Below are 22992 nucleotides of genomic sequence, written 5' to 3' on the forward strand. Positions count from 1 at the left end.
AAAATTTAAAAGTATTTGTCAGATGCTTTCATTGGGAGTTGAACTCAAGACCTCCCGCTTACTAAACGGGTGCTCTAACCAACTGAGCTATGAAAGCTTTTTGTTTGAAACTATTTTACAAGAAAAATCATTTGTTTAAGAAAAAAAATAAGCAATTCTATAAGAAATGATATTAAGAAAGAATCGGCTGGAATTTCCAGATATATTCAATTAGGACGATAAATATAAACACTGCTATTGTTTTTCTTTGTAAACGTCTAAATGCTATTTATTTTGCGGATAGTATTATGAAATTTGAAAAATCAAAGTGTCAAAACACCGTTCAAGTAACATTACACTACATATGGAATATTTTTTCGATTAGATATTTAAATAATATGTTTGGGTAGTTTTTTTTTATTTGAGAAACAAGAAAGAGATCACTATACATCAAAGAATTTTATATCCTTGTTTCTTTGTAGAGTTGATGAATGATTTGTTTCTAGTTTCTCAAAGAAAATAAAAAATGATACTTAGTAATGCATATATACAAAAAAAAATCATAGAATTTCAGAACTAACTGAATATAAATAAAAAATATTTCAGATGATGTGGATAAAGAATATTGTGTGTGTCTAACGTTGTCTAGAACGTTCATTGTAAGACTTTTTACAAAGTTCATAACACCACAATCTGCAACATAAAATATTTAAACATCTACAAAAAAAAAGAATAAACAAAAGTGTAAAACATAATAAATCGTTTAGCATTATGAAATATTTTTAATGGCTAGTATTGATTGGTAATATTGGGATAATCAAGGGAGAAGAGATATATGAATGATACCTTTTATGGAAAGAAAAATATTATTTTTTGAGAACTAGTATAACGTTATATCTTTCTATTTCTAGCTTCATCCAAAATCATTTCAAAATAAATCCCGGAGCTGTTATTCCATCAATGATTAAAAATCAATTGTCTATGTCTTTTAACCAATTAAAATTTAAAACTTAAAAGATCATTTTAGATGGTGAATTCTAAAATTTTTGTAGGATGCTTTGAATTTTGATTTCTGTAATTTGTTGATAAGAATCCACAACAAATCATTTAGTCATTTGAAATCACTTTTAAATACAAAAATTAAATACAAAAATTAAAATTTTTTGAAGTTAAATAATAATAGATTTTTTTAAAATGGTTTTGAATCATTCATTAAATAAAACCAGATATCAAATATTTTTTTAAAATATCATATTCAATAACACTAGATTTTTTAAAATATAATTTAAAATAGTAATGGTAAATTTTGCTTAGATTTAAATTATATTAAAAGAATAACATTACCTCCAATTATCTATGCGCAACTTTATTTACCTTGCCGTCAAATATTTACTTTTCAAAAATTTACAATATCAAAATCTAGCATTTCTTTTTTATTTGTTTTTTTCTTTTAAACTTAAAAAGAATTAAATTCGGGTCAATGATGACACAAGCCTAATCTCCGAGTGGAAGTACAGCCCACGGATAGACCCTCTCTTGGACATTCAAATGAGCCATCCGTGTGGTCGGTGGAGTTTAAACCCGGGTTCACCTTATTGGGTTTTTTAAATCCTTCAAAGACATTCAAATGAGCCGAAAACAATAGCTCATATCCGTGTGGCCAGTGGAATTTGAACCCGAATTCACCTTATTGGTTTTTTTAAATCCTTCAATCGCCACTATACCACTACCACCGGTTATCAGTGAAATATTAAATAACACGTGTAGATTGTCATTAAAACCACAAATGTGTACATAGTGTACACACACTGAGAATTTAATACCAACAAAAGTTCATTATTTTCTTTTCTCAAATCAAAAATTCATTCCTAATAATGCTATTTGATTTTCTGATATATTATTAAAAATGAAAAACAGATATCATATTAACACACATAAACAATACCTGAAATTACATGCATCAAGATCGTAGTCAAAAAAAATTCAGAAAATATTATGCTAAAAAAGTTCAGAAAAATAAAAAAAGTAATATAACATACAAAAGAGTCTTGAAAAAGGCAAGAAATAGCATATCTTAAAAGAAAATTTAAAAGGAGGAAAAAAAATGGAAATGTAGTTCTGCGCGTGAGATTGGATTACGATCCTATAAAATCTGTTAAACACAATTATTTGGTACAATAATTTTGCATTTTACCAGCTGTTTCTTTCTCACTAATTTTCCATTTTTATAGCTTCTTTTTTCTCTTCGCCAATACTTAACTTTCTTCAACAACGCTTTTTCTATTAAACCCTAAAAACACTGTCGAGGGTTTTGCGTTACTTTGCTTAATTACTTCTCTCCCACGTAATGGATCCGTGCACTTTCGTACGTATTACCGTCGGAAACTTGGTTGTTAGGGCATCACCGTCTGTTTCGGAGGCAGCACCTGGTAACTGGTTCTGTAAGATCAAATTAAAGAGTTTCCCACGCCAAGTCGTTGCTGTTCCCGTTCTGTTCCGAACCGAATCAGAATCCCAGTCCCGGTTGTGCTCCGGTGATGCGTCAGCCGTCGCTGCTCGCTTCACTCTAAGCAAGGCTCAGATCGAATGGTCTATTTTGAAGCCTGAACGGAGTGTCCTCTCCGTCGAGGTTTATTCCCCTGTTCCGTCGTGTGGTCTCCTCGTCCCTTCTCTGGGTGAGAAACTGATTGGTCGTTTTAAGGTTTCGTTAGATTTGAAGACGGCGGAGACAAGGACGTGTTTGGCTCACCACGGCTGGGTTGAGTTGGGCGCTAATAACAAGAAGAATCCGGAACTCCACGTTAGCGTTCGGGTTGAACCCGACAGGAGATTTATGTTTGAGTTCGACCGCGAGCCCGAGTGTAGTCCCAAGATTTTTCTAATACATGGAAATATGAAACAAGCTGTTTTCACATGCACGTTTGGAATCAGAAACTCCCCAAGTCTTACAAGGTCAGTAACATTTCTCACTCTTTTTCATATGGTTATTATTAATTACTATATTATATGGTTCGTACTGCTTATACTCTTATAGAATCACCAACTTTATAAAAATTTAATCATTCCATGTTAATTCTGCAGATCATTGTCCTTGACAACCGGTAAGAAACATACTTGGAGGGGAAGAAAAGGTTGGTCGATAACGATCCATGATCTCTCTGGCTCACCAGTAGCCATGGCTTCAATTGCCACACCTTTCGTACCGTCACCCGGTTCCAAGCGCGTGTCTAAATCGAGCCCCGGCGCGTGGCTCATCCTCCGCCCTGATGGCTACATAATGAAGCCGTGGGGTCGTCTCGAGGCATGGCGTGAGTCTGGTCGCTCCTCTGACGTTCTCGGTTACCGGTTCCACCTGTTTCAAGATGACATCGCTACTGAAGTCTCCACATCGTCTTCGATCAGGACAAAACTCGGAGGGAGTTTTGTCATCGACGGAAACATCGCTGCCGCGGACGTCAACACGGCTGCTTCTTTGACACTGTCAGATGGAAGTTTTGATCTTTCGCTGAGTACAGGATCATTTAAAACCCGGTCAGGATGCGGGTCGGATTTCGGGTTTCTTCTACCGCAAGCGCAACAGAGCTTGGGGTTTGTGATGTCGACAAGGGTGGAAGCAGTTGAGAAACATAGCAGGCCTAAGGTGGAAGTAGGGGAGAAGTACGTTAAATGCGTGGAGGATGCGGCGGCGCACGTGGCTTTAGCAGCGGCGGTGGATTTAAGTATGGATGCTTGTAGACTGTTCTCTCACAAGATAAGAAAAGAGCTGAGATAGCCAAGAGTTCGTTTGAAGTTTATTGCTTTTATGATTAGTTGTCTTTTTCCACTGGAGTAATTTTTGTTTCTTGTGGAAAAAGTTAAAAGGAAAGTGTTTTTGGAATTTTATGTTAAATGTTAAGACTTTGGATTTGTAGAGTCCAAAAGGTTAATCATGTCTGCAATTATTTTCAAACAAGTTCCTTACTTCATAGTTTCATCTTGAGACGATCATTTCCTTTAATTGTTTGTGGTCTCTGTTTTCATCTTTGTGGTCTCTGTTTCTTTTTTCCATCATAAGTCGGTTGACTTGAACATTTTAATAAAAGTACTCATCGACCCAAAAAAAAAAGAAACTGATTTCACACAAATGTGAAATGTAGGGATAGACAAACGTTTCTATTTGTGTTACTGTGTTATACATAGTATTGGTAGGTATTTTGAGACGATTACTAAAGAAAAATAGTTAGTAAAGGCGATGCCTGCACCGCTAACATCGGAGAGCATACAGAGAGTTAGAACTTCGATGTCTGCACCCGAGAGAAAAACCCTCCCGCACTTGAAACCTCATATTCTTCTTAATATCCAGTCAGTTTGTTATGTGACAAAAGGAACTAATTGGATTGTACATTAACCAACCGAACAAGAAAAAAAAAAGAATTTGCAAGGGCAAGTCAAACTCGATATTAATAAACCAGAGCCTGAATTAAGCTCAATCCAAAATAATATTACCAGCTACGATTGTTTGAAATTATGTTTATGTCTAACACAACCTTACCGAACAGAGGTTGGGTATGTGAATGTGAGGAAGCAAAAAGACCAGACGTTAGAAGCATAAAAAACCATATCTTGGCCGTTGCCCTAAAACCTTGAGATTAATCATCATTTGGAAATAATTTTATTGGATACGGTAGAAACATTTTATTCAAAAGTAAAATAAAAGACATGACGTCATAATCAACCACAAATTAACATCACAACCGCAAAGTAGAAAACCAAATGGAACTACAAGCAAACTCTTAACTAAAGTCTAAAGATGTATTGGATCAACAAGCAAAGCAGTGAGATAATCCTTTAGTTTTCCTTCACGGTGATTGTAGACATCATCCGACGTATAGAGAATATTCACCATGCGTCCAAAATTGACGACTTGCGATAGAACGGGACGTGAAATGTTGGTTGTCATTAAGCATTCTTCGTTTACAATCTTGTTGATATCTCCAATCATCGTATGCAATTCCCTACTTGCCGCTTCTTTCGTGACTCCATGTTGAATCATGTAATAGTTAAGTGCATTTGCAGTGTACCCTTTATTCATATCCTCCTGATAATACCACGACCCAATTAGGTATCCAAACTAAATCAATGATTAACCTTAACCTTTCTAATTATAATGTGTACCTCAAAATCCATAATATCATCTATGAGACGCGCCTTATTGGCTAGATATCGGACAGACTTTGGTCTAGATAGTAGCCATTCAAAATCTTCCTTCTTACTGATCTTTCCAAGTCCCATAATAGAACATGCCATGGTTGCATACGAACCAATCTCAGCCCCACCAGCCTCTACATATTCATCAAAGCTAGGCATTTGACCTGCTCTTGCCCATTTGATAAGGTCAAGGTTTGCTCTCCCGGCTATCTTTAACTGCTTACACCAATTTTTCAATATCTTACACAACTTAATTACCATCCAATGAATATGGATTTGGTCATTACGATTAACTAAGGTGTTGAAAGTAATCACCTCTTCTATCATCTTCTCCAACACAAAGGATCTTCCTTGTGACTTCAATATTTCTTCATACTCTTTATAAAGATACATCGCAAATTCGAGGGCAGTCTTCATGTGACCTTGAAGATTTTCCGTGTACTCGGAATCCCATCTGTTACAAATACAATATAAAATGATTATTATTTTTTCTAATGCAACCGAGTAGATGTTCTCAAGGTGTATACCTTTCCAGACAATTAACCATGCTCTCAACTTCAGGAATTGAACCAGAAGTATCGCACGCATCGTCAAAAAAGGTGAACATTAAGAAAAACTTAGCTAACATAATTCTCCCAAGTGAAAATTGTGGCTCAAAATATATCATCAGTCCCGTAAACCAACACTCGATTGTTCTTTCTCTGAAGCCAGGTGGGAGGTTCTCTGTATAGTCTAGTCCCCTCCACCACCTGCAAAAACATACAAAAAAATATTATTTACTTACAAATAGTCCTAGATAGCTCTACTAGAAGAAAACATATTCGTTCACACACTTAGTGATAATTTTTAATTCTTGAATGTAATGAAGCTGCAAAGACTTTAGATTAAGCTTGGCTAGCTTGAGTATTGTGTCATCGTGGTCCTTTTCTTCCTCATAGAAAGAAAGATACTCTCTTGCCACCAGAACCTGCCCTTTCTGGTGCTGAGGTATGTAAAGAGCATTTTGTATATGCATTAAAATATGTGGAGGGCTCGCTCTGCTAACTGTAGCTAGTGGCTCCAAATAGTCCAATGTAAAGGGCAACGCTTCATCCAATATATGATCTGTCGTTGTCCTGAAGTGCACTGCTTCGTAGAAGCTTAGCATACCCTTGACATCTTCTAATAAACTTTCTTTAAATTTACCATCGTTTCTTTTGAATCTATTGAAAACATCTACACAGAAAAAAAAAATATTTCAGTTTCAAAAAAAAAAAAAAAAAAAATTCTATTTTCAATATATAACGTACACATTTGTAACTCATACTGGAATTCATATAAGATATTACTTACCAGACAGCATATTATGACCATATGTTCTAAAAACCCGAAACATGATGGAGACTGTGTACAGATCATTTTCATCTGTGATCAGTTCATCTATCTTCTCGAAAGCATATTTCAGGGTCTCCACGATCTCCTTCTCAAAAATATAAGCGAGACCAAGACTGTCCAGAACATGAATCGAAAGAATGTTCCTCTTCATTGCGTCTTTGTCTCTTGAAGAAAACGTGAATATGTTTTTCCTTACTTTAGGCTTTAGTACTTCCATCTCTCTTGCAAGCACAGCAAAATCCTGAAAGTTAATACAAGTCAAAGATATATCATTTAAGGAATAATGCCTGCCTGTATATATATATGTTTACTCAAAAAGATAATATAGATATGCTTTGTCCCAGTATATTTATAAATGGACTCACTGAATCGGTGATGGAGATATTGAGAAAGTGATCACCCCATTGAGAGGGTAGCAATTTTGAAAATTTTATGTAGCTTTTCTGATCTATCTTTACTACTTCCATATATATATATATATATATAGAGAGAGAGAGAGAGAGCTGACAGTGGTGCAGAACTTGTCAGAGGACAGCCATATATATATAGGACGGAATGAGAGTTGATGGCAAGTCGATATATGTGTATATAAACATGCTCAAGTATTAAAATTATTTTGGTAAACAAAAGAGTATTAAAATTAAATCGGATAATACAATACCTACTTGTTTGTGTGTTTTTTTTTTCACCAGGTAATAGAATACAAAACTTTATCATGATAAATCCTTCAAAAAATAAATCTGGAAGCAAGACGAGATATGATTGCGAAGAATTAAGAACTTGCGACTACAATAACTATTGGTTAAAAACTAACTAGTGGATTTCATGTTAATGCCCCTTGTGTTACGGGACAGATCGGATATCCGAGGTATTTTAAGGTATTCGGATCCGGATTATTATCCGACAGATCCATGTTTTTATTATCTTTATCCGGATCTGGGGTTCTCAGATATCCGGATGTCGGATATCCTTCTAAAAATTGTAATATCCAACGGATATCCAAATCCGGATTTGGATCCTTAAAATAAATAAAAATAATTTAAAATATATAAAATATTAACAATAATTTAAAAATAAAAGTATATATAATATTTTTAGTTACATCTATGTTTACTATTACGAATTTTGTATAATTTATATATAATATATATATATATGTATATATATATAGAAAAAATTAGTTTTTATATATATGTTCCTATTTTTGAAATAATTATCGATAAAAATTATGGATCCAGATATTCGTACTAAAAACAAGATATCGGGATTCAAATTCGGTTTGGACGGATCCAATATTTTACTATCCGGATTCGAATTCCACCCTTCTGGATATATAGATTTTTGGAACGGATCCAGATCATATCTCAGATCGAATCTGAATCTCGAATAATAAATCTCAAGCCTACCTTATATATCTGTTCTAATTATTTAAAATTTCTTTGTAAAATTTATTCTAAAATTTTAGAATTTCTGTAGAGAAAATTGTAATGCTCTGATTGCTCTCTAAGATTTTGGTTTTAATAATTTCTTTAATATTGTTTGAGAAATAAATATTTACGTTATTTTAAATATTTTAACTATAGATGTATTCTTAATAAATTTAACATTACACCTAATTATCATTATATTTTCCCTATTAACTATGTTAATGCTTTTTCCAAAAAAAAACTGTATTAATGCTACCAACATGTATACTCGTGTAATTGATTAATTAATAATTGATAAATGGTTGTCTAGTAAATATATTCGCACGGTCAAATGTTGTATTGGGTGGCCTTTTCTACCTTAACAATAATATTTGTTCTTTCCACAATTTAAACATTTTAGAAAAGCTGTAATCGGTGTACAAGAAAAAGAAAAGAAAAGCTGTAATCAAAAACGCATTTGAGGAAGCAAGAAAAAAATGCAATCTGTTAGAAAAAAAAGAATAAAAATGCAACCAGATGAAATTTTTAGTTTCTGTCAAGACAAATAAAGTTTAAAAAACATATCCTTTTAATGTGTTCCACTTTCTTGTGGTTAGTGATGTAGCAAAAAAGTTACTATCTCTGAAATCCTTGTATCATTTCAACTTTTTAGAAGTCTTAATATTTTTTCTTTGGACACTTCATTTCCTTTTTTGGAATAAGTACAAGGAAGTAGGTCAGGAACCCTTTTTCAAAAAAAAGTAGGTCAGGAACCGATAGTATGTCTTATTGCTTCATCAACTATTACAACATTATTCTTCTTTTGGATAACTCGAAAGATGGTAGACGGGACTCAAGGGAGTAGGCCAGAGAACCGATGGCTATATTATATATCCACGCGGTTGAAAAGTCTCATTTCTTCTCCATTACAACATTATATTTTATTCATATAATTATTCTTTTGCATAACTGGAAAAATAGTAGAAGAGAGTAGGTAGGAGAACCGATGGCTATGATAATAAATCCACAAGGTTGACTGTCTCATTTCTTTTAAAAGTTATGAATATTATGATGTTAATTATAAAAATTATAAAATTTAATTGTTTTATAAAGTTTATTTGCTCTCTAAATTGTATTTGGTCTCCAGACTAAATTTTTTATTGTATTTTTATATAAAAACTCATTGTTCATAGAATACTATACACTAATTTATTATTTTCTTAATAACACGTTATTACCATAAAACTCTAGAAATTTTAAACTATAAAATGTATAAATTTTTATTTTGTGTTATATTCTTAATTCTGCTCAATTTTTCTCTAGATCATGTTTATTATGGATTCATAGATTGTAAAAATAGATTTACTTTTGTCGATATCTAACTGAAATATTGTTTATCAATTTTCAGTTGATTGAGTTTAAAAGTTTTTAGTCAACAATATTGATTTGGTCCTGTTCCAAATCTTGTCGACTGATTAGCATAGTCAAAGTTCACGACTGCATATTAATAATGTTTCTTTTCATATGGCTGTTATATTTTAATGATTAATATTTTAAAGCATATTAATTTATTAACTTACAAATGCTACGGCTGCATTGTTAATATTGTTATAGAACTTACGGATGTTTTAGTTCTATGGCTGGCACAAATATAACTGTTACTGATATATGATAATTAGTAAGAGCAGCTTATCTTTTGTTTAAAAAAGCAATATTAGACATGAAAAGGCATCATATAGACATGAGAAAATTACACGCCTGCATATCTTATATAAAAATATATTTATGTCTTTTTACAAGCTAAGATTCTTTGAAATTATGTTTAGAGGTTGGGTATGTGAATGTGAGGAAGCAAAAAGCCCAGACGTTAGAAGCATAAAAAAACATATCTTGGCCGTTGCCCTAAGACCTTGAGTTTAATCATTTGGAAATAATTTTATTGGATACGGTAGAAACATTTTATCAAAGTAAAAAAAAAAAAGACACGACGTCAAAATCAACCACAAATTAACATCACAACCGCAAAGTAGAAAACCAAACGGACTACAAGCAAACTCTTATCTAAAGATGTATTGGATCAACAAGCAAAGCGGTGAGATAATCCTTTAGTTTTCCTTCACGGTGATTGTAGACATCATCCGACGTATAGAGAACATTCACCATGCGTCCAAAATTGACGACTTGCGATAGAACGGGACGTGAAATGTTGGTTGTCATTAAGCATTCTTCGTTTACAATCTTGTCGATATCTCCAATCATCGTATGCAATTCTCTACTTGCCTCTTCTTTCGTGACTCCATGTTGAATCATGTAATAGTTTAGTGCATCTGCAGTGTACCCTTTATTCATATCATCCTGATAATACCACGACCCAATTAGGTATCAAAACTAAATCATTGATTAACCTTAACCTTTCTAATTATAATGTGTACCTCAAAATCCATAAATATCATCTATGAGACGCGCCTTATTGGTAGATATCTGACAGACTTTGGTCTAGATAGTAGCCATGTAAGCTCAAGAACTTGGAGCTTGAGAAGCTGTTGCAGTGGTGAAGTTTTGGTTCGTGTACTTGTGTTACACACACATGATGGTGTGTGACACACGCTTCGAAGAATAAAAAGAAAATATCAAGATGTGATGATATGGAATATTTCTATATATTTGGTTGACGAAATATGCATTAAAGGAGCGTGATTAGATCACAAATTTGAAGATTTGGTGATGCTAAAATATAGGAAATATTATATTAGATAATAGGAAAATATTATTTAATATATATTGTGGCTTTTTCCTAGAATTAGGGTTAGAGCTTTTGACGTTGTAATTCTCACGGAAACATAGCAGCAACTTTGGGGTTTCAGACAGTGAGTGATTTGTAGAGGTGATCAACAGGAGTTGGTTTCTCATAAGGGTAGATTAAGAATTGATCCGTGTCAAGCCGTGTGTGGCGTTGAGTAATTCGGATTTGACAAGTCTTTGTAAAAGATTGTTTCAGTGATTCTTAATAAGGAGATAATTGTTCTTGGAATTATTTTGTGCCGTCTGTTCTCGCTGTATCTCGAACTTAAAATTGGTATCAGAGCGGAACACCTAAACGAAGAAGACATCTTCGAACCAAGGTGAGATCCTGAGAAGAGAATATGGCGATTTTGGCACAAAATATGTTGCTGCTGAATGATATGAACTATGGGTATTGGAAAGTAAGAATGAGAGCAAACTTACGTGGAGCTGATGAAGATATATGGACAGTTGTTCAAACTGGATGGGAAGAACCGTTTGTGATGCAAGAAGATGGTTTGAAGAGACCTAAATTGAAGACAAAGTGGACAGCAACAGAGAAAAAACTTTCAAGGTTTAATGCAAAAGCACTGGATACAATCTTCAGTTCTGTAGATGCAAAGCAATTTGAGCTTATTCAGGGATGTGAATCAGCTAAAGAGGCTTGGGATATACTACAAAATGCTTTCGAGGGTACTGCGAATGTTAGGAGGATAAGATTGGACTTGCTTGCATCACAGTTTGAAGACATAAGGATGAGGGATGATGAGAAGATCAGAGATTTCAGTGCGAAGCTCAGCTCCATAGCCAATGAAGCACAAGTTTTAGGTAAAAAATATGAAGATGCAAAATTGGTGAAGAAGTTTTTGCGATGTTTGCCTACTAAGTTTGCAGCACATAAAGCAGCGATAACATTGACGATGAACACTGATGAACTGAAGTTTGCTGAGGTAGTAGGGATATTAAAGGCTGAGGAGATGGAATTGGAATCTAAGTGTTCAAAGCCTGCTCAAGACTCTCAAATTACAGTTAATGAAGACATCCAGAAAGCTAAGAAGCTTGAAGAATCTATTCACTTGGTGATTCAGAAACTTGAAGAAACCATGAATCTTTTGAATAAGATGTCCAGCGACAGACTGCCTAGAGAAGAAGAAAGACATAAATGGCAGGCAGTGGTGTGTTTTAATTGTCATGGTATTGGGCATGTCAAAACAGAGTGTCCATCATTCAAGAGAAAAGAAATCAAGTGTAATGGATGTAATGGTTATGGGCACATAAAATCAGATTGTGTGAACACCAAAAAGATGAAGATGAAGAGAAGTTGCAATGATAAAGTACCAGAGAGAAAAGAAGATGCTCTCAATTTCGTGTCTCTTCATGGAGTTATAGGATCTGAAAAAGACATCACTAAGGGTGAAATTCGTATGCCGGGTGTGTCACACACCAATTCAATTGCGTCACACAGTGATACAGAAAGTGATATAGATGCAGATTTTCTAGCCGAGTATAAGATTCTCTTTGGTAAATTTGCAGAACTCAGTCACGAAAACCTACAGCTCATCAAGGATAAAGCTGTCTTGAAAGATCAAGTCAACACCCTAGAGATGGAACAGACTGATGCGAAGGGTGAATCAAAGTGTAGGGTGAGAGAGGATGATAATGAAGACAAGCTTCAGTCTCTTAAGAGAGTTATTACAGAGCAGAATCAAGTTCAACAAGAGTCTGAAATAAAGTTTCATCAGATGAAACAACTGTTGAATCAAGAACTTGAGAAGAGTCAGCTTCTGGAAAGACAACTTGCTGAGAACTACAAGAAAGTGAGAATGTTGAACACTGGATCAGCAAGTCTGGATCATATCTTGTCAATTGGGCAGTCTCCAAAAATCAGTTGGGGTTTGGGTTATAAAGGGACGACTTCACAAGAGGTTGACAAGAATGAAGGAATCAAGTTTGTAAAACGCTCAATCCCAGTTGTTTCAGCTGAACAAAAGGATGAAACTCAAGCAAAGATTGTGGTTCCAAAGATACAAGACAACAAAATTGTTGTTAAGCGAATGAATGGCTGTCTCTTTTGTGGTAAGACCGGACATACTGTTGCTTTCTGTTATTCTAGGAGAAACCAGACTGAGCGAGCTTGGAGGATGAACTTTTGTTATGTGGAACCTAGAAGATATGGACATGTTTGGATAGCTAAGAAGGATATGTATCCTAAGTTTACGAAAGGTGTGTCACACGAGCATACTAGTGTGTCATACAATCGAATGGGTGATCAATATACTGAGTTTGAAGAACCAGTTCGATGGCCTAGAAGGTACTGAGAGTTTTTGATGGTCCCACAAGTATCATGAAGTTGTTCAAAGAGTTTTTCACTCAAGCAGGGGGAGATGATACTTAATTCAGGGGGAGTTTAAGTTAGTACTTTGGTGGTATGTATGATGCATATTGTTCTTAGGCTTGAGTTGTAAAACTCAGTGAAAAAGGGGGAGAATGTAAGCTCAAGAACTTGGAGCTTGAGAAGCTGTTGCAGTGGTGAAGTTTTGGTTCGTGTACTTGTGTTACACACACATGATGGTGTGTGACACACGCTTCGAAGAATAAAAAGAAAATATCAAGATGTGATGATATGGAATATTTCTATATATTTGGTTGACGAAATATGCATTAAAGGAGCGTGATTAGATCACAAATTTGAAGATTTGGTGATGCTAAAATATAGAAAATATTATATTAGATAATAGGAAAATATTATTTAATATATATTGTGGCTTTTTCCTAGAATTAGGGTTAGAGCTTTTGACGTTGTAATTCTCACGGAAACATAGCAGCAACTTTGGGGTTTCAGACAGTGAGTGATTTGTAGAGGTGATCAACAGGAGTTGGTTTCTCATAAGGGTAGATTAAGAATTGATCTGTGTCAAGCCGTGTGTGGCGTTGAGTAATTCGGATTTGACAAGTCTTTGTAAAAGATTGTTTCAGTGATTCTTAATAAAGAGATAATTGTTCTTGGAATTATTTTGTGCCGTCTGTTCTCGCTGTATCTCGAACTTACAAGCCATTCAAAATCTTCCTTCTTACTGATCTTTCCAAGTCTCATAATAGAACATGCCATGGTTGCGTACGAACCAATCTCAGCCCCACCAGCCTCTACATACTCATCAAAGTTAGGCATTTGACCTGCTCTTGCCCATTTGATAAGGTCAAGGTTTGCTCTCCCGGCTATCTTTAACTGCTTACACCAATTTTCTAAATATCTTACATAACTTTATTGCCATCCAATGAGTGTGGTTTTGGTCATTAAAATCATTGTCACATGAAAGAGTTTCGTTGGTTAATCATTGTCATATGAAGTTTATATTTATAATTGTATGCAGTATTCTTTTTTTCTTAGTTTTTAATTAGAGTAAAATTTGCTGGAACTTTAACAATATTTATATTTTATCAAATATATCTTATTTAAAGGAGGGGGGTATTGAAAATATGATTTTAGAATATTCTAAAATCCCTTGTTATTCTCAACTAAGGATTTTTAAAACTCTTTTCAAATCATTTGTTATTGAATATAGAATTATGTAAAATCACTAGAAACACTTGTAAATCTAATGTTATTCAGTTAACAATTCTAAAAACTTACATCAAATCCACTGTTATTGAAAGGTATACATTATTTTAAAAGAAAAAATAATGGATCTGATTTTAGGATACTTTGCAAAGTAATGGATCGATGGCTATGATAATATGTCTCATTGCATTGACATCATCATCAAAGAACACATAGAGTAGCCTTAAGCTTGCTTAACTTTCATTGTTTCAGAAGCCTTTGGTTAAGGTTAAACTTGGGGACTTGATGGCTCTAACTAATTGGTTTCAGCTCTGTGAATATAATCGTTTCCACTTGGCGCTTCTTCCTGATGCCTCAACACTTGCGGTGAAGACTTGAGCACAACGTATAAGGTGCTTCTTCCAGGCTATTCTGTTACGGTATTGTTTTTATTTGTAGAGCTTTCATTGGCAATGAGTATCAACATCCAGATGAAAAACAGAGGATCCAACTTAGCAGAAAATGAGTTTAATTAGCTATAAGACAGAAAAATGTATATTTTTCAATATATGTTTAACAATATTTATATTTGATCAAATATCTTATGTAAGGGGGGTGTATTGAAAATATGATTTTAGAATATTTTAAAATACCTTGTTATTCAACTTAGGATTTTAGAAACTCTTTTCAAATCATTTGTTATTGAATATGGAATGATGTTAAATCACTAGAAACACTTGTAAATCTCATGTTATTCAATTAACAATTCTAAAAACTTACATCAAATCCATTGTTATTGAAAGGTATTACATTATTTTGAAAGAAAAAAGTAATGGATATTATGATTTTAGGATACTTTGCAAAGTGGATGGAAAGATTGAAAGAACACATATGAGGGTGTATTCAATTTAACATTTGATGTGATTTGATTTTCAATAAAGTTTTAGATGATTTCAATAAGTTGAAGAGATTTAAGTGATTTTGTTAAACTACTCTACAATATCATATAGAACCATGAGATTTGAGTTTTGATTTTTTTAAACTAAGAAACTGCACTCAAACACCTTAAATCACCTGAAAATTTTAAAACTCTATAACTTAAAATATTTTCAATAATAATGGATTTTGGAGTATTTTACTAAATATCAAGTTCAATAACAGTACATTTTAAATGAGTTTTAAAAATTCATATTTAAATAATACAAATCACCTAAAACTCTCACTTGAATACACACTCCATAGAGTTTCTCATGGGTGTGTTATACACAATGGAAAGATTGAAAGAGCACATAGAGTTTCTCATGGATGTGTTATATACAGTGGAAAGATTGAAAGAATACATAGAATTTCTCGTTTATGTAGATATTGTGACTCACCACTTATGTGTTCTTAGACAATGGCTCGTTTGCAAAGAGGACAATCACTGCAAAAATCATTAGAAAAAAAGGAAACAATTCATTAGGAAAAAAAAAAGAAAGTAAGGAGAAAGGAGTTTGATGTTTCAATTAGTTACCCATGTTCAGACAGGAGCCACTGGTCAACACATAAAGCATGGAAGAGATGGTTGCAACAGAGAGTCCTAGCCTGTTCTCCAGTTTTTGAAAGGCTCGAGGCAAATAGTACATCTATTTGCCAAGAAAAAAATCATGTTAAAATATCTATATACTAAGTGTAAAAGGAGGAATATGAGAAAGGAAAAATTTACTCTCAGTGCTCTCAGCCATGGTCGAGAGGGGTAGAGTCTCAAGAAGAAGGTGTGGAGGAAGTGGAGGAGTGCGTGTTGGAGCATCAAGCTCATCAAACTGAAAAAACTCATCATACTCATCAAAATCGTAAATCACTTCCAGAAGAGGAGGGTCCAACAATTGCTTTAAGAACTGCTACAACGAGCTTGAAGGCTACAAAGAAGGCTACAAAGAAGGCTACATATACCAATCTCGCTAGCTCGTAGATCATGAAGAAGAGGATGTTCACTATCTGCAGTACAAGAGAATGATCCTCTGTTTCAGTATAGACATTTCAACAAAACAGAGAGAGAGAGAGAGAGAGAGAGAGAGAGAGAGAGAGAGAGAGAGAGAGAGAGAGAGAGAGAGATTATTAACTTACCAGAAACAACGGCGAATCAAGCTCCTCCACCTCCCTTTCAAGCCCTAGAACATCAAGAAATGCTTTCAGAAGTTCCCCCAGAATAAGCTAGTAAAGCTCAAGTCCAAGCCCAAGACAAACCAAGACACAAACCCAATAGATGTTATAAATCCATGTGTATTAGGGTTCTTTCAAGTAGACTAGTAGTATAAATGTTATTGTAATGTGATGAACATAGTAACTTTGGTTGCGGTTCTAGCAGCCCCTCTTGCTCATTTTATGATATTCTTAATTCATCATATTCTTAATTCATAATTTATCATATTCTTAATTCATTCTATTCTTAATAAGTTTTTTAGTTGATGGGTTTTCATAATTCTTCATATTCTTAATTCATTCCATTCGAACATGTTCAGAAAGAAACACAAATTTTTTTTACCATTAATATATTGTTAAACAAGTTTAATTCTATCAAAATAATGGAAAATGGTACGTATGCATCCTCATAAGATCACATCTACTGAAAAAATTGGCAAAAACCTTGGGCATTTTAAAAGACTGGATACTGCTTGTTCATATCGCTATTTTAGAGTAATATATCTTTAATTGTTTCATCTTATAACTCAAGTTAAAAATAATAAAAGCATTCATAAAAATCCAATAATTAACTGACTCACAGCCAATATTTTGAAAAATAAATTTGAACATAAACAACAAAATATAACCTAATAACTTTGCTAGAATTACCCCAAAACGATTGGATGATATAAATTGCATATGTAAAGTTATTGTATCTAATAAAATATCTACAATTTAGTAAGTTTCTTTTTCCAATGAGTAAATAGTTACGACATCATAAATCCATATACTGTTGACATCTTTAAAAATATACACAATACATTAGCACATACATAAAAACGAATGAAAGTACATGTTAAACTCAGTGGCGGACCCAGGAGTATTTTAAACCTGAGTCAGAATATAAATGGGCTTGAAATACATATTAAAAAGAAGAAAAAATGTGTGTCAAACTGATATTGAACCTAGGTTTAAGGTGAGTCAACAGAAGAGAATACACCAGCAAAACTAAAGAATTTCACTTGTACTAGCTTAACAAATCACGTTTATATATTTAAGGTGTTGCAGCTGCACCCTATATTTTCCATATGGGTCCGCCACTGGTTAAACCCATTTTAGAACTTAGAAATGTAACCATTTAAAACATGCCGTCAAAAATTACAATTATTAGAAGGAACTGACATGAAAAATGTGATTTTTTTTAAATAAACAATCTCCAACGATGTACCGACGATGCACCTTCCCACAAAGAATTTCAAAGTATAGAGAGTTCACTTTAGACAAGTGCGGTCGCATGCGTGTAAAATAATCTACAAACTACGTTTATAATTTTTTTTTCTCCACAAGTTATTTTATTAGATCAAATGATAATCGAGGTCAACAAGATAAGTCAAAAACAAAAGCTAATATACAAATTTATCACAACTCTTTACTCCACTATAAATCATATAAAGCAACAATTCCATCTCCTCATGCTTCATATAAAGCAACAATTCCATCAGCATTCCCCACATAGACTAAGTACCTAGTGACAATAATACTAAAGTTAGATTCATATTCCACACAGAATTACTCCATCAAACCTTAGAAAATATATAACAAAAGAAAAGCATGTCTCGAATTGGAATTATGTAATCGATTCCTGTTTACTATTATTAACGGAACTTGCGGGCCAGCCAACATAATCGGTTCTGGCACCAACGGGTAAAAATAGACAACGATGGAAATTAGAAAGGGGCAGTTACGTCTTTGGAAGAAAAGCAAAGGTGATCAGAAAATTATCCCTAGTATAATACGTAGAGAGCTTCTTAAAAATCAGAGAAGCCAACAAAAAAAATCAGCTGGAGAATTAAGAACAAGGACGAAGAGCCTCCAGAAATCTTCATCTCAAGTAAGTTTCATCATTAGACGTGAAAATATGCGGTTTTCTTTTTTCAATACTCGTTATTACGTTTGTTTGAGAATAATAGAACTAGGGAGCTAAATACGTAAACCATGTGTTAAAAGTTAAAACAAAGGTTTATGTATATGAATCAGATGATCTTGTCTCGTTCTGATAGCGTAACTCCATGTTTTTTTTTTGCTTAAACTTTGAATCGTAACTCCAAGGTTAAAAGTTAAGACTTTTGTTTCCGTCATGTTCCTCCTGTAACCGTAAACTATATATAAAAGTCTAATATGTCCTTTTTTGGGTTGCAGGATTAATATCAATTACACAAAAAGATATGGGTTACTGGAAATCGAAGATTGTTCCAACAATGAAGAAATTGTTCGAGAGAAGCCCAACAAACAAGGATGTTGTTGCTGAGGCTAGCAAGACCCCAGCCTTTGATGATTCTAAGGTATTTAGATCTATAAATTGTAACTACATTAATACATGTGTGTGTTTTATTCCGATATCTTAATTTATTTTTTCTTCTATTAATAGGAAGCAATCAACAAGGAGATTGAGGAGAAAAAGACAGAACTGGAACCCAGGGTCTTGGATATCTATGAAGCCACGTCTGCTGAACTCAAGGTGTTTAATGATCTTAAAAATTTATTCTAAACACTAGCGATTAGCTTTATGTACTGGATTTAATTTATGTATTTGTAGGCTTTGGTGAGGGAGCCTAAAGAAGATGGTTTAACGAAACACTCTGCCGAAGTGCAGAAATTCCTCGAGGCACTTGTTGAAATTGGTACGTACTTTTAAATTTAGCTAAAACCGGGTTAGCAACTAATTTTTGGACATAATATATTTCATGGTTACTAGGACGACCATCCGTTTTGGGATGAGTTATTCGAATTATCTGAATTATCAAATTCGTCCCAGTTGTAAGTTCATTTATTCTAGTAGATGTTCCAGTGACCTGATTATCAAAATACTTAAAAATATGAAAATACAGAGATGTCTGTATCTTTTTCGAACATTATCTTGGTATACTCTTTGGATACTAGTTTTAGATCACGATGACCATTGAATCAAAGTAGATGAATACACTAATGTATATTAAAAAGGTTATAAATTTAATATAAAATATGAGTAAATAAAATCTTTTAATGTGAATGTGAAATTCAGGATTCCCTGGATCAAAGGATGCATGTGAACTTTTATCTACTAGCTCCGGACCAGTGACGTTCATATTTGAGAAAGTATGTGTGTTTCTCCCGGTGGAGGAGAAGTCACGAGAGATGGAAAATGTGGAAGAAGTCGCGAAAACCGAAGAACCGTCCAAAGAAGAAGACACCAAACAGGCCAAGGAAGATGAAATTGCAACCGCCGAGAAAGAGAAAGAAACAGTTGAAGAGAAGAAAGAAGAGGTTCTACCCGCAATTATTCCTGTCATTGCCGCTGATGAGGAGAATAAGTCAGCCGTGGAAGAGGAGAAGAAGGAAGCAGTGGAAGAGAAGAAGCCAGCCGTGGAAGAGGTGAACAAAGAAGTTGTTGCCGTGGCGCCTGAGGCTGAAACTCCGTCGACCATTGTCACAGCAGCTCCGGTGGTTGAAACTCCGGCAAAGGCTCCCGTGACTCTGGCGGCTGAGCCATAAAAGGTTTAAATATTATTCATGGTACATTTCTTTATTCAAAAAAAAAACATTGCCTGCTTTGTGTGGATATTATTTTGTTTTTTAAATCTATTTATTATACATGTGGATATTATATGTATTAATTTGCTTGCTTGAGTTGTATATTTAAAGATCCAACTTTATTTTTTCACCAGTTTTCATTAAACTAATTTTTATCTTTTTACTCTCTCTGTTCTAACATGTAAAATGTTCTAAAAAAATTTTGAAGTACCAATATATAAAATGTTGATAATGCACCTGCTAAAAATTTAATTTTGTAAGTATATTTTTAGTTTTGCTCCGGATTTAAAGTTGTTTCTAGAGGCTAGCTTACCCAAAAAGAAAAATTAACGAAGAGGAAGGTAATAATAAGTTAGTAGTTGTCTCAAAGAAGCGTTCCAAAAAAAAAAAAAAAAAAAGTTGTCTCAAAGATGACGTGATAACCACAATCTCTGTCAAACAGTACTGTGAACTACTGAAAGCTTCTTCACTTAAACATACAGAGTGATTTCCAAACTAGTAGACCTCAACTCCATTGTCTGAAAACAACCACCACGTAACTGATGTGCCACTTCCTTTTATGCTACTATACGTACATGTTTTTAAACTCCCCCCTACATCCTCTACTTTTTTATTTGTTTGTCGTAGCAGATCATCTATAAACCAAGCATCCGCAAATCCGGATATCACTCAAGTACCAGTGTACCACACAAGTTGTCACCTGACACGTAAGTGTGTGATTTTGGAGATACGGAGAAACAAATTTTGCATGGGAAAGGGTCAATTAAGCTTCCTCCATAATAAGTTTCAGCAGATTTATACAGAGATCACAACAAGCAAAAGAGAAAGAAAAAAAAGGGAAGCTGTTATTTTTTTTATTTAATCATACAGAAGCATGCATAAAAAAAGCTGACTCTCAGATTCTTCGCAGTGAAGCCAACCTCTTTTCAAGCTCATCCACTTCACTTGATTCAGAGCTGCAAGTTTTAAAAAAAATTATGCAAAGAGTTTTCTTAATTTTTCTTCACTAGAATTTATAATGACCAAAACAAATATGAGTTCACAATACCTGTTGCTGTTGGCAGTGGTAGCAGGAGGAGCTGCAGTTTTTGTAGCGATCCGACCTTTTGGAGCTGAAGATAACTGTTTCAAACAAATGAAACAGAGACATTTTTTTTTTTTTACTTTTTGACTAAACCTGTGAAAAGAAAAGAAAAACGAGACGATCCCCATTGGGAGAGAAACCTGACCTGAGATGCAACTCCAACACCAATCTCATCAAGAACTTGGTTAGTGAGGTCTTCTGTTTCTTCTTCCGCCTCATCTTTGTCAAGTGTTTCATCAATTGCCTCTGACATCATCTCTATCTGCAACCACACAACAACATCATAAAACAACAAACCAAGTAACATTTGATTGACTGCCTGATAGAAAGAAACTAAAGATCAAAGAGATTTATATATATCCTTTTACCGTCATGTCTAGTTGTGCAGACTGTTTCTGGAAGTCCTTAATCACTTTGGCTTGCTTGGTTGGTGCCATTTGCTGAAAATATAAAGTGCGAATGAAGAAGTTTACAAGTACTGAGCATTAAAACCAAAACTAGCATATCATTATTACCTTGTTCATAGCAACCATAGCTTTGGTTGCACCTTTCATACCAGAAGAAATCGAAGTGCTCGCATACAGAGCCTAACCAAAGAGAAAAGACCAAGAAAAACAGTGATTAATTATTATTCTAATCGAACTACTAGTTTAAAAGGAAGAAGTAAACCTAACCTGTGTGTGAGTGGTTACACCCCTAATCTGAGCACGGCTTCCCTGTAAGTTTGTAATCTGTTGCCTCAATCTAACAAGTTGACGTGCTAAAATTTTCGTCGCCGCCTATCCAAACATGTTTTAATGCAAAAAAAAAAATCAAAAATAAAAGAAACAAAACTTAGAAGAGAAGAAAGAAGACAAGCTAAGTAAAGAGGGGAAAGCTACTTGCCTCGTTTCCAGTTTTAGCAGTTTTCTTGATCTCAGCAACTAGTCTCTTCTCCTGATTGTGACTTGACCAATGTCAATTAAACCGTAAAGAAAACTTATGTCTACTACCATATATGTTTATTTACCTCCATCTGAAGAGATGAAATCTCTCGTTCGATACCTGTAACGCCATTGTAATATTTTTAAAACATTGAGCCCAAAAGCTTAGCTTCTTTTTTTTTTTGTTGCTTATTGGTTTGTTTTAGAAAACATTTCAGAGAGGTTAAGCTATACATACCTCTTGTAGCCACAGACATTTCTCTCTTACTGGTGCGAAGAGCATCTGCAGTAATAATCAGAACAAAATATCACAACTTTTCTATCCAATCAGAAACAAGTATCCACAAAAGGAAACCCAAAGCACATAAATGACAAGATCTGGGCAGCTTACTAGTTTCCCTTTTTTCGAGCTCTCAAAGCAATTACACATCTAACTTTGAGCAATCGTATACCCATTTATGGAAAATAAGAACTCATCAAAATTAACACATACCCACACCCAAAGATTCAATTTTGACCACGAATAACGATTAAAGGTGTCAACTTTTATTCAGATCAAGTTTGTTCATCAACAGAAAGCTTTGCAATTTTAGCTGATTTGCAGAAGAAATTTCCAGAAAAAACAACATTTGAGAGCGATGATGGTGGTGGGTAAAGTTTTTACCTTTGGGAGTAGTCTTCTTCCTGAAAATGTTCATCGCGGATTGATTGTCTCCTCGTGTTTATGAGAGAAACCCTAAATCAGAGTAAAGTGATCTTAGAGAGATGAGTGAATGTGAAAGGCAAAAAGGTTTCTTTTTCTTCTCTCTCTATGTGTTGTGAGTGTGAAAGTGGTATGGAAGAGCGTGCTCAGCCTAATACAAACGATACTTTGGAACTAGCCGTTACAGATTCCTCAGATCTACCTAATATTCCTTCTTTATCCACCGTTATTGTTTCTTTTCATTTATACTTTTTTTTTGGTTATGTTATGGGAACCGACAAAGA

The 22992-nt window shown here is 34.2% G+C and overlaps 4 protein-coding genes and 1 non-coding gene across 5 annotated transcripts; 2 read left to right on the forward strand and 3 right to left on the reverse strand.

Annotated features, from left to right (window-relative positions):
• Positions 1 to 23: 23 nt before the first annotated feature.
• On the reverse strand, positions 24 to 97 carry TRNAT-AGU (transfer RNA threonine (anticodon AGU)). Its single transcript has one exon. It is a non-coding gene; the product is annotated as a tRNA-Thr (tRNA).
• A 2091-nt stretch (positions 98 to 2188) lies between these two features.
• Positions 2189 to 3931, forward strand: LOC108826957 (uncharacterized). Its single transcript, XM_018600301.2, has 2 exons — positions 2189 to 2931; positions 3061 to 3931. The coding sequence occupies exons 1-2, from the start codon at positions 2327 to 2329 to the stop codon at positions 3749 to 3751; spliced, it is 1296 nt and encodes a 431-aa protein (XP_018455803.1). The 5' UTR covers positions 2189 to 2326; the 3' UTR covers positions 3752 to 3931.
• Positions 3932 to 4628: 697 nt separating this feature from the next.
• Positions 4629 to 7051, reverse strand: LOC108825790 (alpha-barbatene synthase-like). Its single transcript, XM_018599140.2, has 7 exons — positions 6906 to 7051; positions 6499 to 6781; positions 6000 to 6381; positions 5694 to 5915; positions 5482 to 5620; positions 5134 to 5382; positions 4629 to 5056 (listed from the first exon to the last, which is right to left on the reverse strand). Exons 1-7 carry the CDS (start codon positions 7005 to 7007, stop codon positions 4763 to 4765), a joined length of 1671 nt encoding a protein of 556 aa, XP_018454642.1. The 5' UTR covers positions 7008 to 7051; the 3' UTR covers positions 4629 to 4762.
• An 11142-nt stretch (positions 7052 to 18193) lies between these two features.
• LOC108826316 (plasma membrane-associated cation-binding protein 1-like) lies at positions 18194 to 20111 on the forward strand. Its single transcript, XM_018599696.2, has 5 exons — positions 18194 to 18319; positions 18628 to 18770; positions 18857 to 18946; positions 19025 to 19109; positions 19490 to 20111. The coding sequence occupies exons 2-5, from the start codon at positions 18654 to 18656 to the stop codon at positions 19957 to 19959; spliced, it is 762 nt and encodes a 253-aa protein (XP_018455198.1). The 5' UTR covers positions 18194 to 18319; positions 18628 to 18653; the 3' UTR covers positions 19960 to 20111.
• Positions 20112 to 20740: 629 nt separating this feature from the next.
• On the reverse strand, positions 20741 to 22879 carry LOC108825649 (vacuolar protein sorting-associated protein 2 homolog 2-like). Its single transcript, XM_018598978.2, has 10 exons — positions 22670 to 22879; positions 22244 to 22288; positions 22092 to 22126; positions 21968 to 22018; positions 21757 to 21861; positions 21598 to 21669; positions 21451 to 21522; positions 21228 to 21344; positions 21047 to 21120; positions 20741 to 20954 (listed from the first exon to the last, which is right to left on the reverse strand). Exons 1-10 carry the CDS (start codon positions 22701 to 22703, stop codon positions 20894 to 20896), a joined length of 666 nt encoding a protein of 221 aa, XP_018454480.1. The 5' UTR covers positions 22704 to 22879; the 3' UTR covers positions 20741 to 20893.
• Between the last annotated feature and the right edge of the window lie 113 nt (positions 22880 to 22992).

This window comes from Raphanus sativus, chromosome 9 (assembly GCF_000801105.2).
Source record: "Raphanus sativus cultivar WK10039 chromosome 9, ASM80110v3, whole genome shotgun sequence".
Lineage (NCBI taxonomy): Eukaryota > Viridiplantae > Streptophyta > Magnoliopsida > Brassicales > Brassicaceae > Raphanus > Raphanus sativus.

Coding starts and splice junctions, on each gene's coding strand:
- LOC108825790 (XM_018599140.2), bottom strand. CDS start 7,007: ATGGAAGTAGTAAAGATAGATCAGAAAAGCTACATAAAATTTTCAAAA. Junction 5,916..5,999: donor GAATTAAAAATTATCACTAA/GTGTGTGAACGA, acceptor ATGTTTTTGCAG/GTGGTGGAGGGGACTAGACT. Junction 5,383..5,481: donor TGGAGAAGATGATAGAAGAG/GTGATTACTTTC, acceptor TGGTGTAAGCAG/TTAAAGATAGCCGGGAGAGC.
- LOC108825649 (XM_018598978.2), bottom strand. CDS start 22,703: ATGAACATTTTCAGGAAGAAGACTACTCCCAAAG. Junction 22,127..22,243: donor AATGTCTGTGGCTACAAGAG/GTATGTATAGCT, acceptor ATGGCGTTACAG/GTATCGAACGAGAGATTTCA. Junction 21,523..21,597: donor CTATGGTTGCTATGAACAAG/GTAATAATGATA, acceptor TTATATTTTCAG/CAAATGGCACCAACCAAGCA.
- LOC108826316 (XM_018599696.2), top strand. CDS start 18,654: ATGGGTTACTGGAAATCGAAGATTGTTCCAACAATGAAGAAATTGTTC. Junction 18,771..18,856: donor CAGCCTTTGATGATTCTAAG/GTATTTAGATCT, acceptor TTCTATTAATAG/GAAGCAATCAACAAGGAGAT. Junction 19,110..19,489: donor CGAGGCACTTGTTGAAATTG/GTACGTACTTTT, acceptor TGTGAAATTCAG/GATTCCCTGGATCAAAGGAT.
- LOC108826957 (XM_018600301.2), top strand. CDS start 2,327: ATGGATCCGTGCACTTTCGTACGTATTACCGTCGGAAACTTGGTTGTT. Junction 2,932..3,060: donor AACTCCCCAAGTCTTACAAG/GTCAGTAACATT, acceptor TTAATTCTGCAG/ATCATTGTCCTTGACAACCG.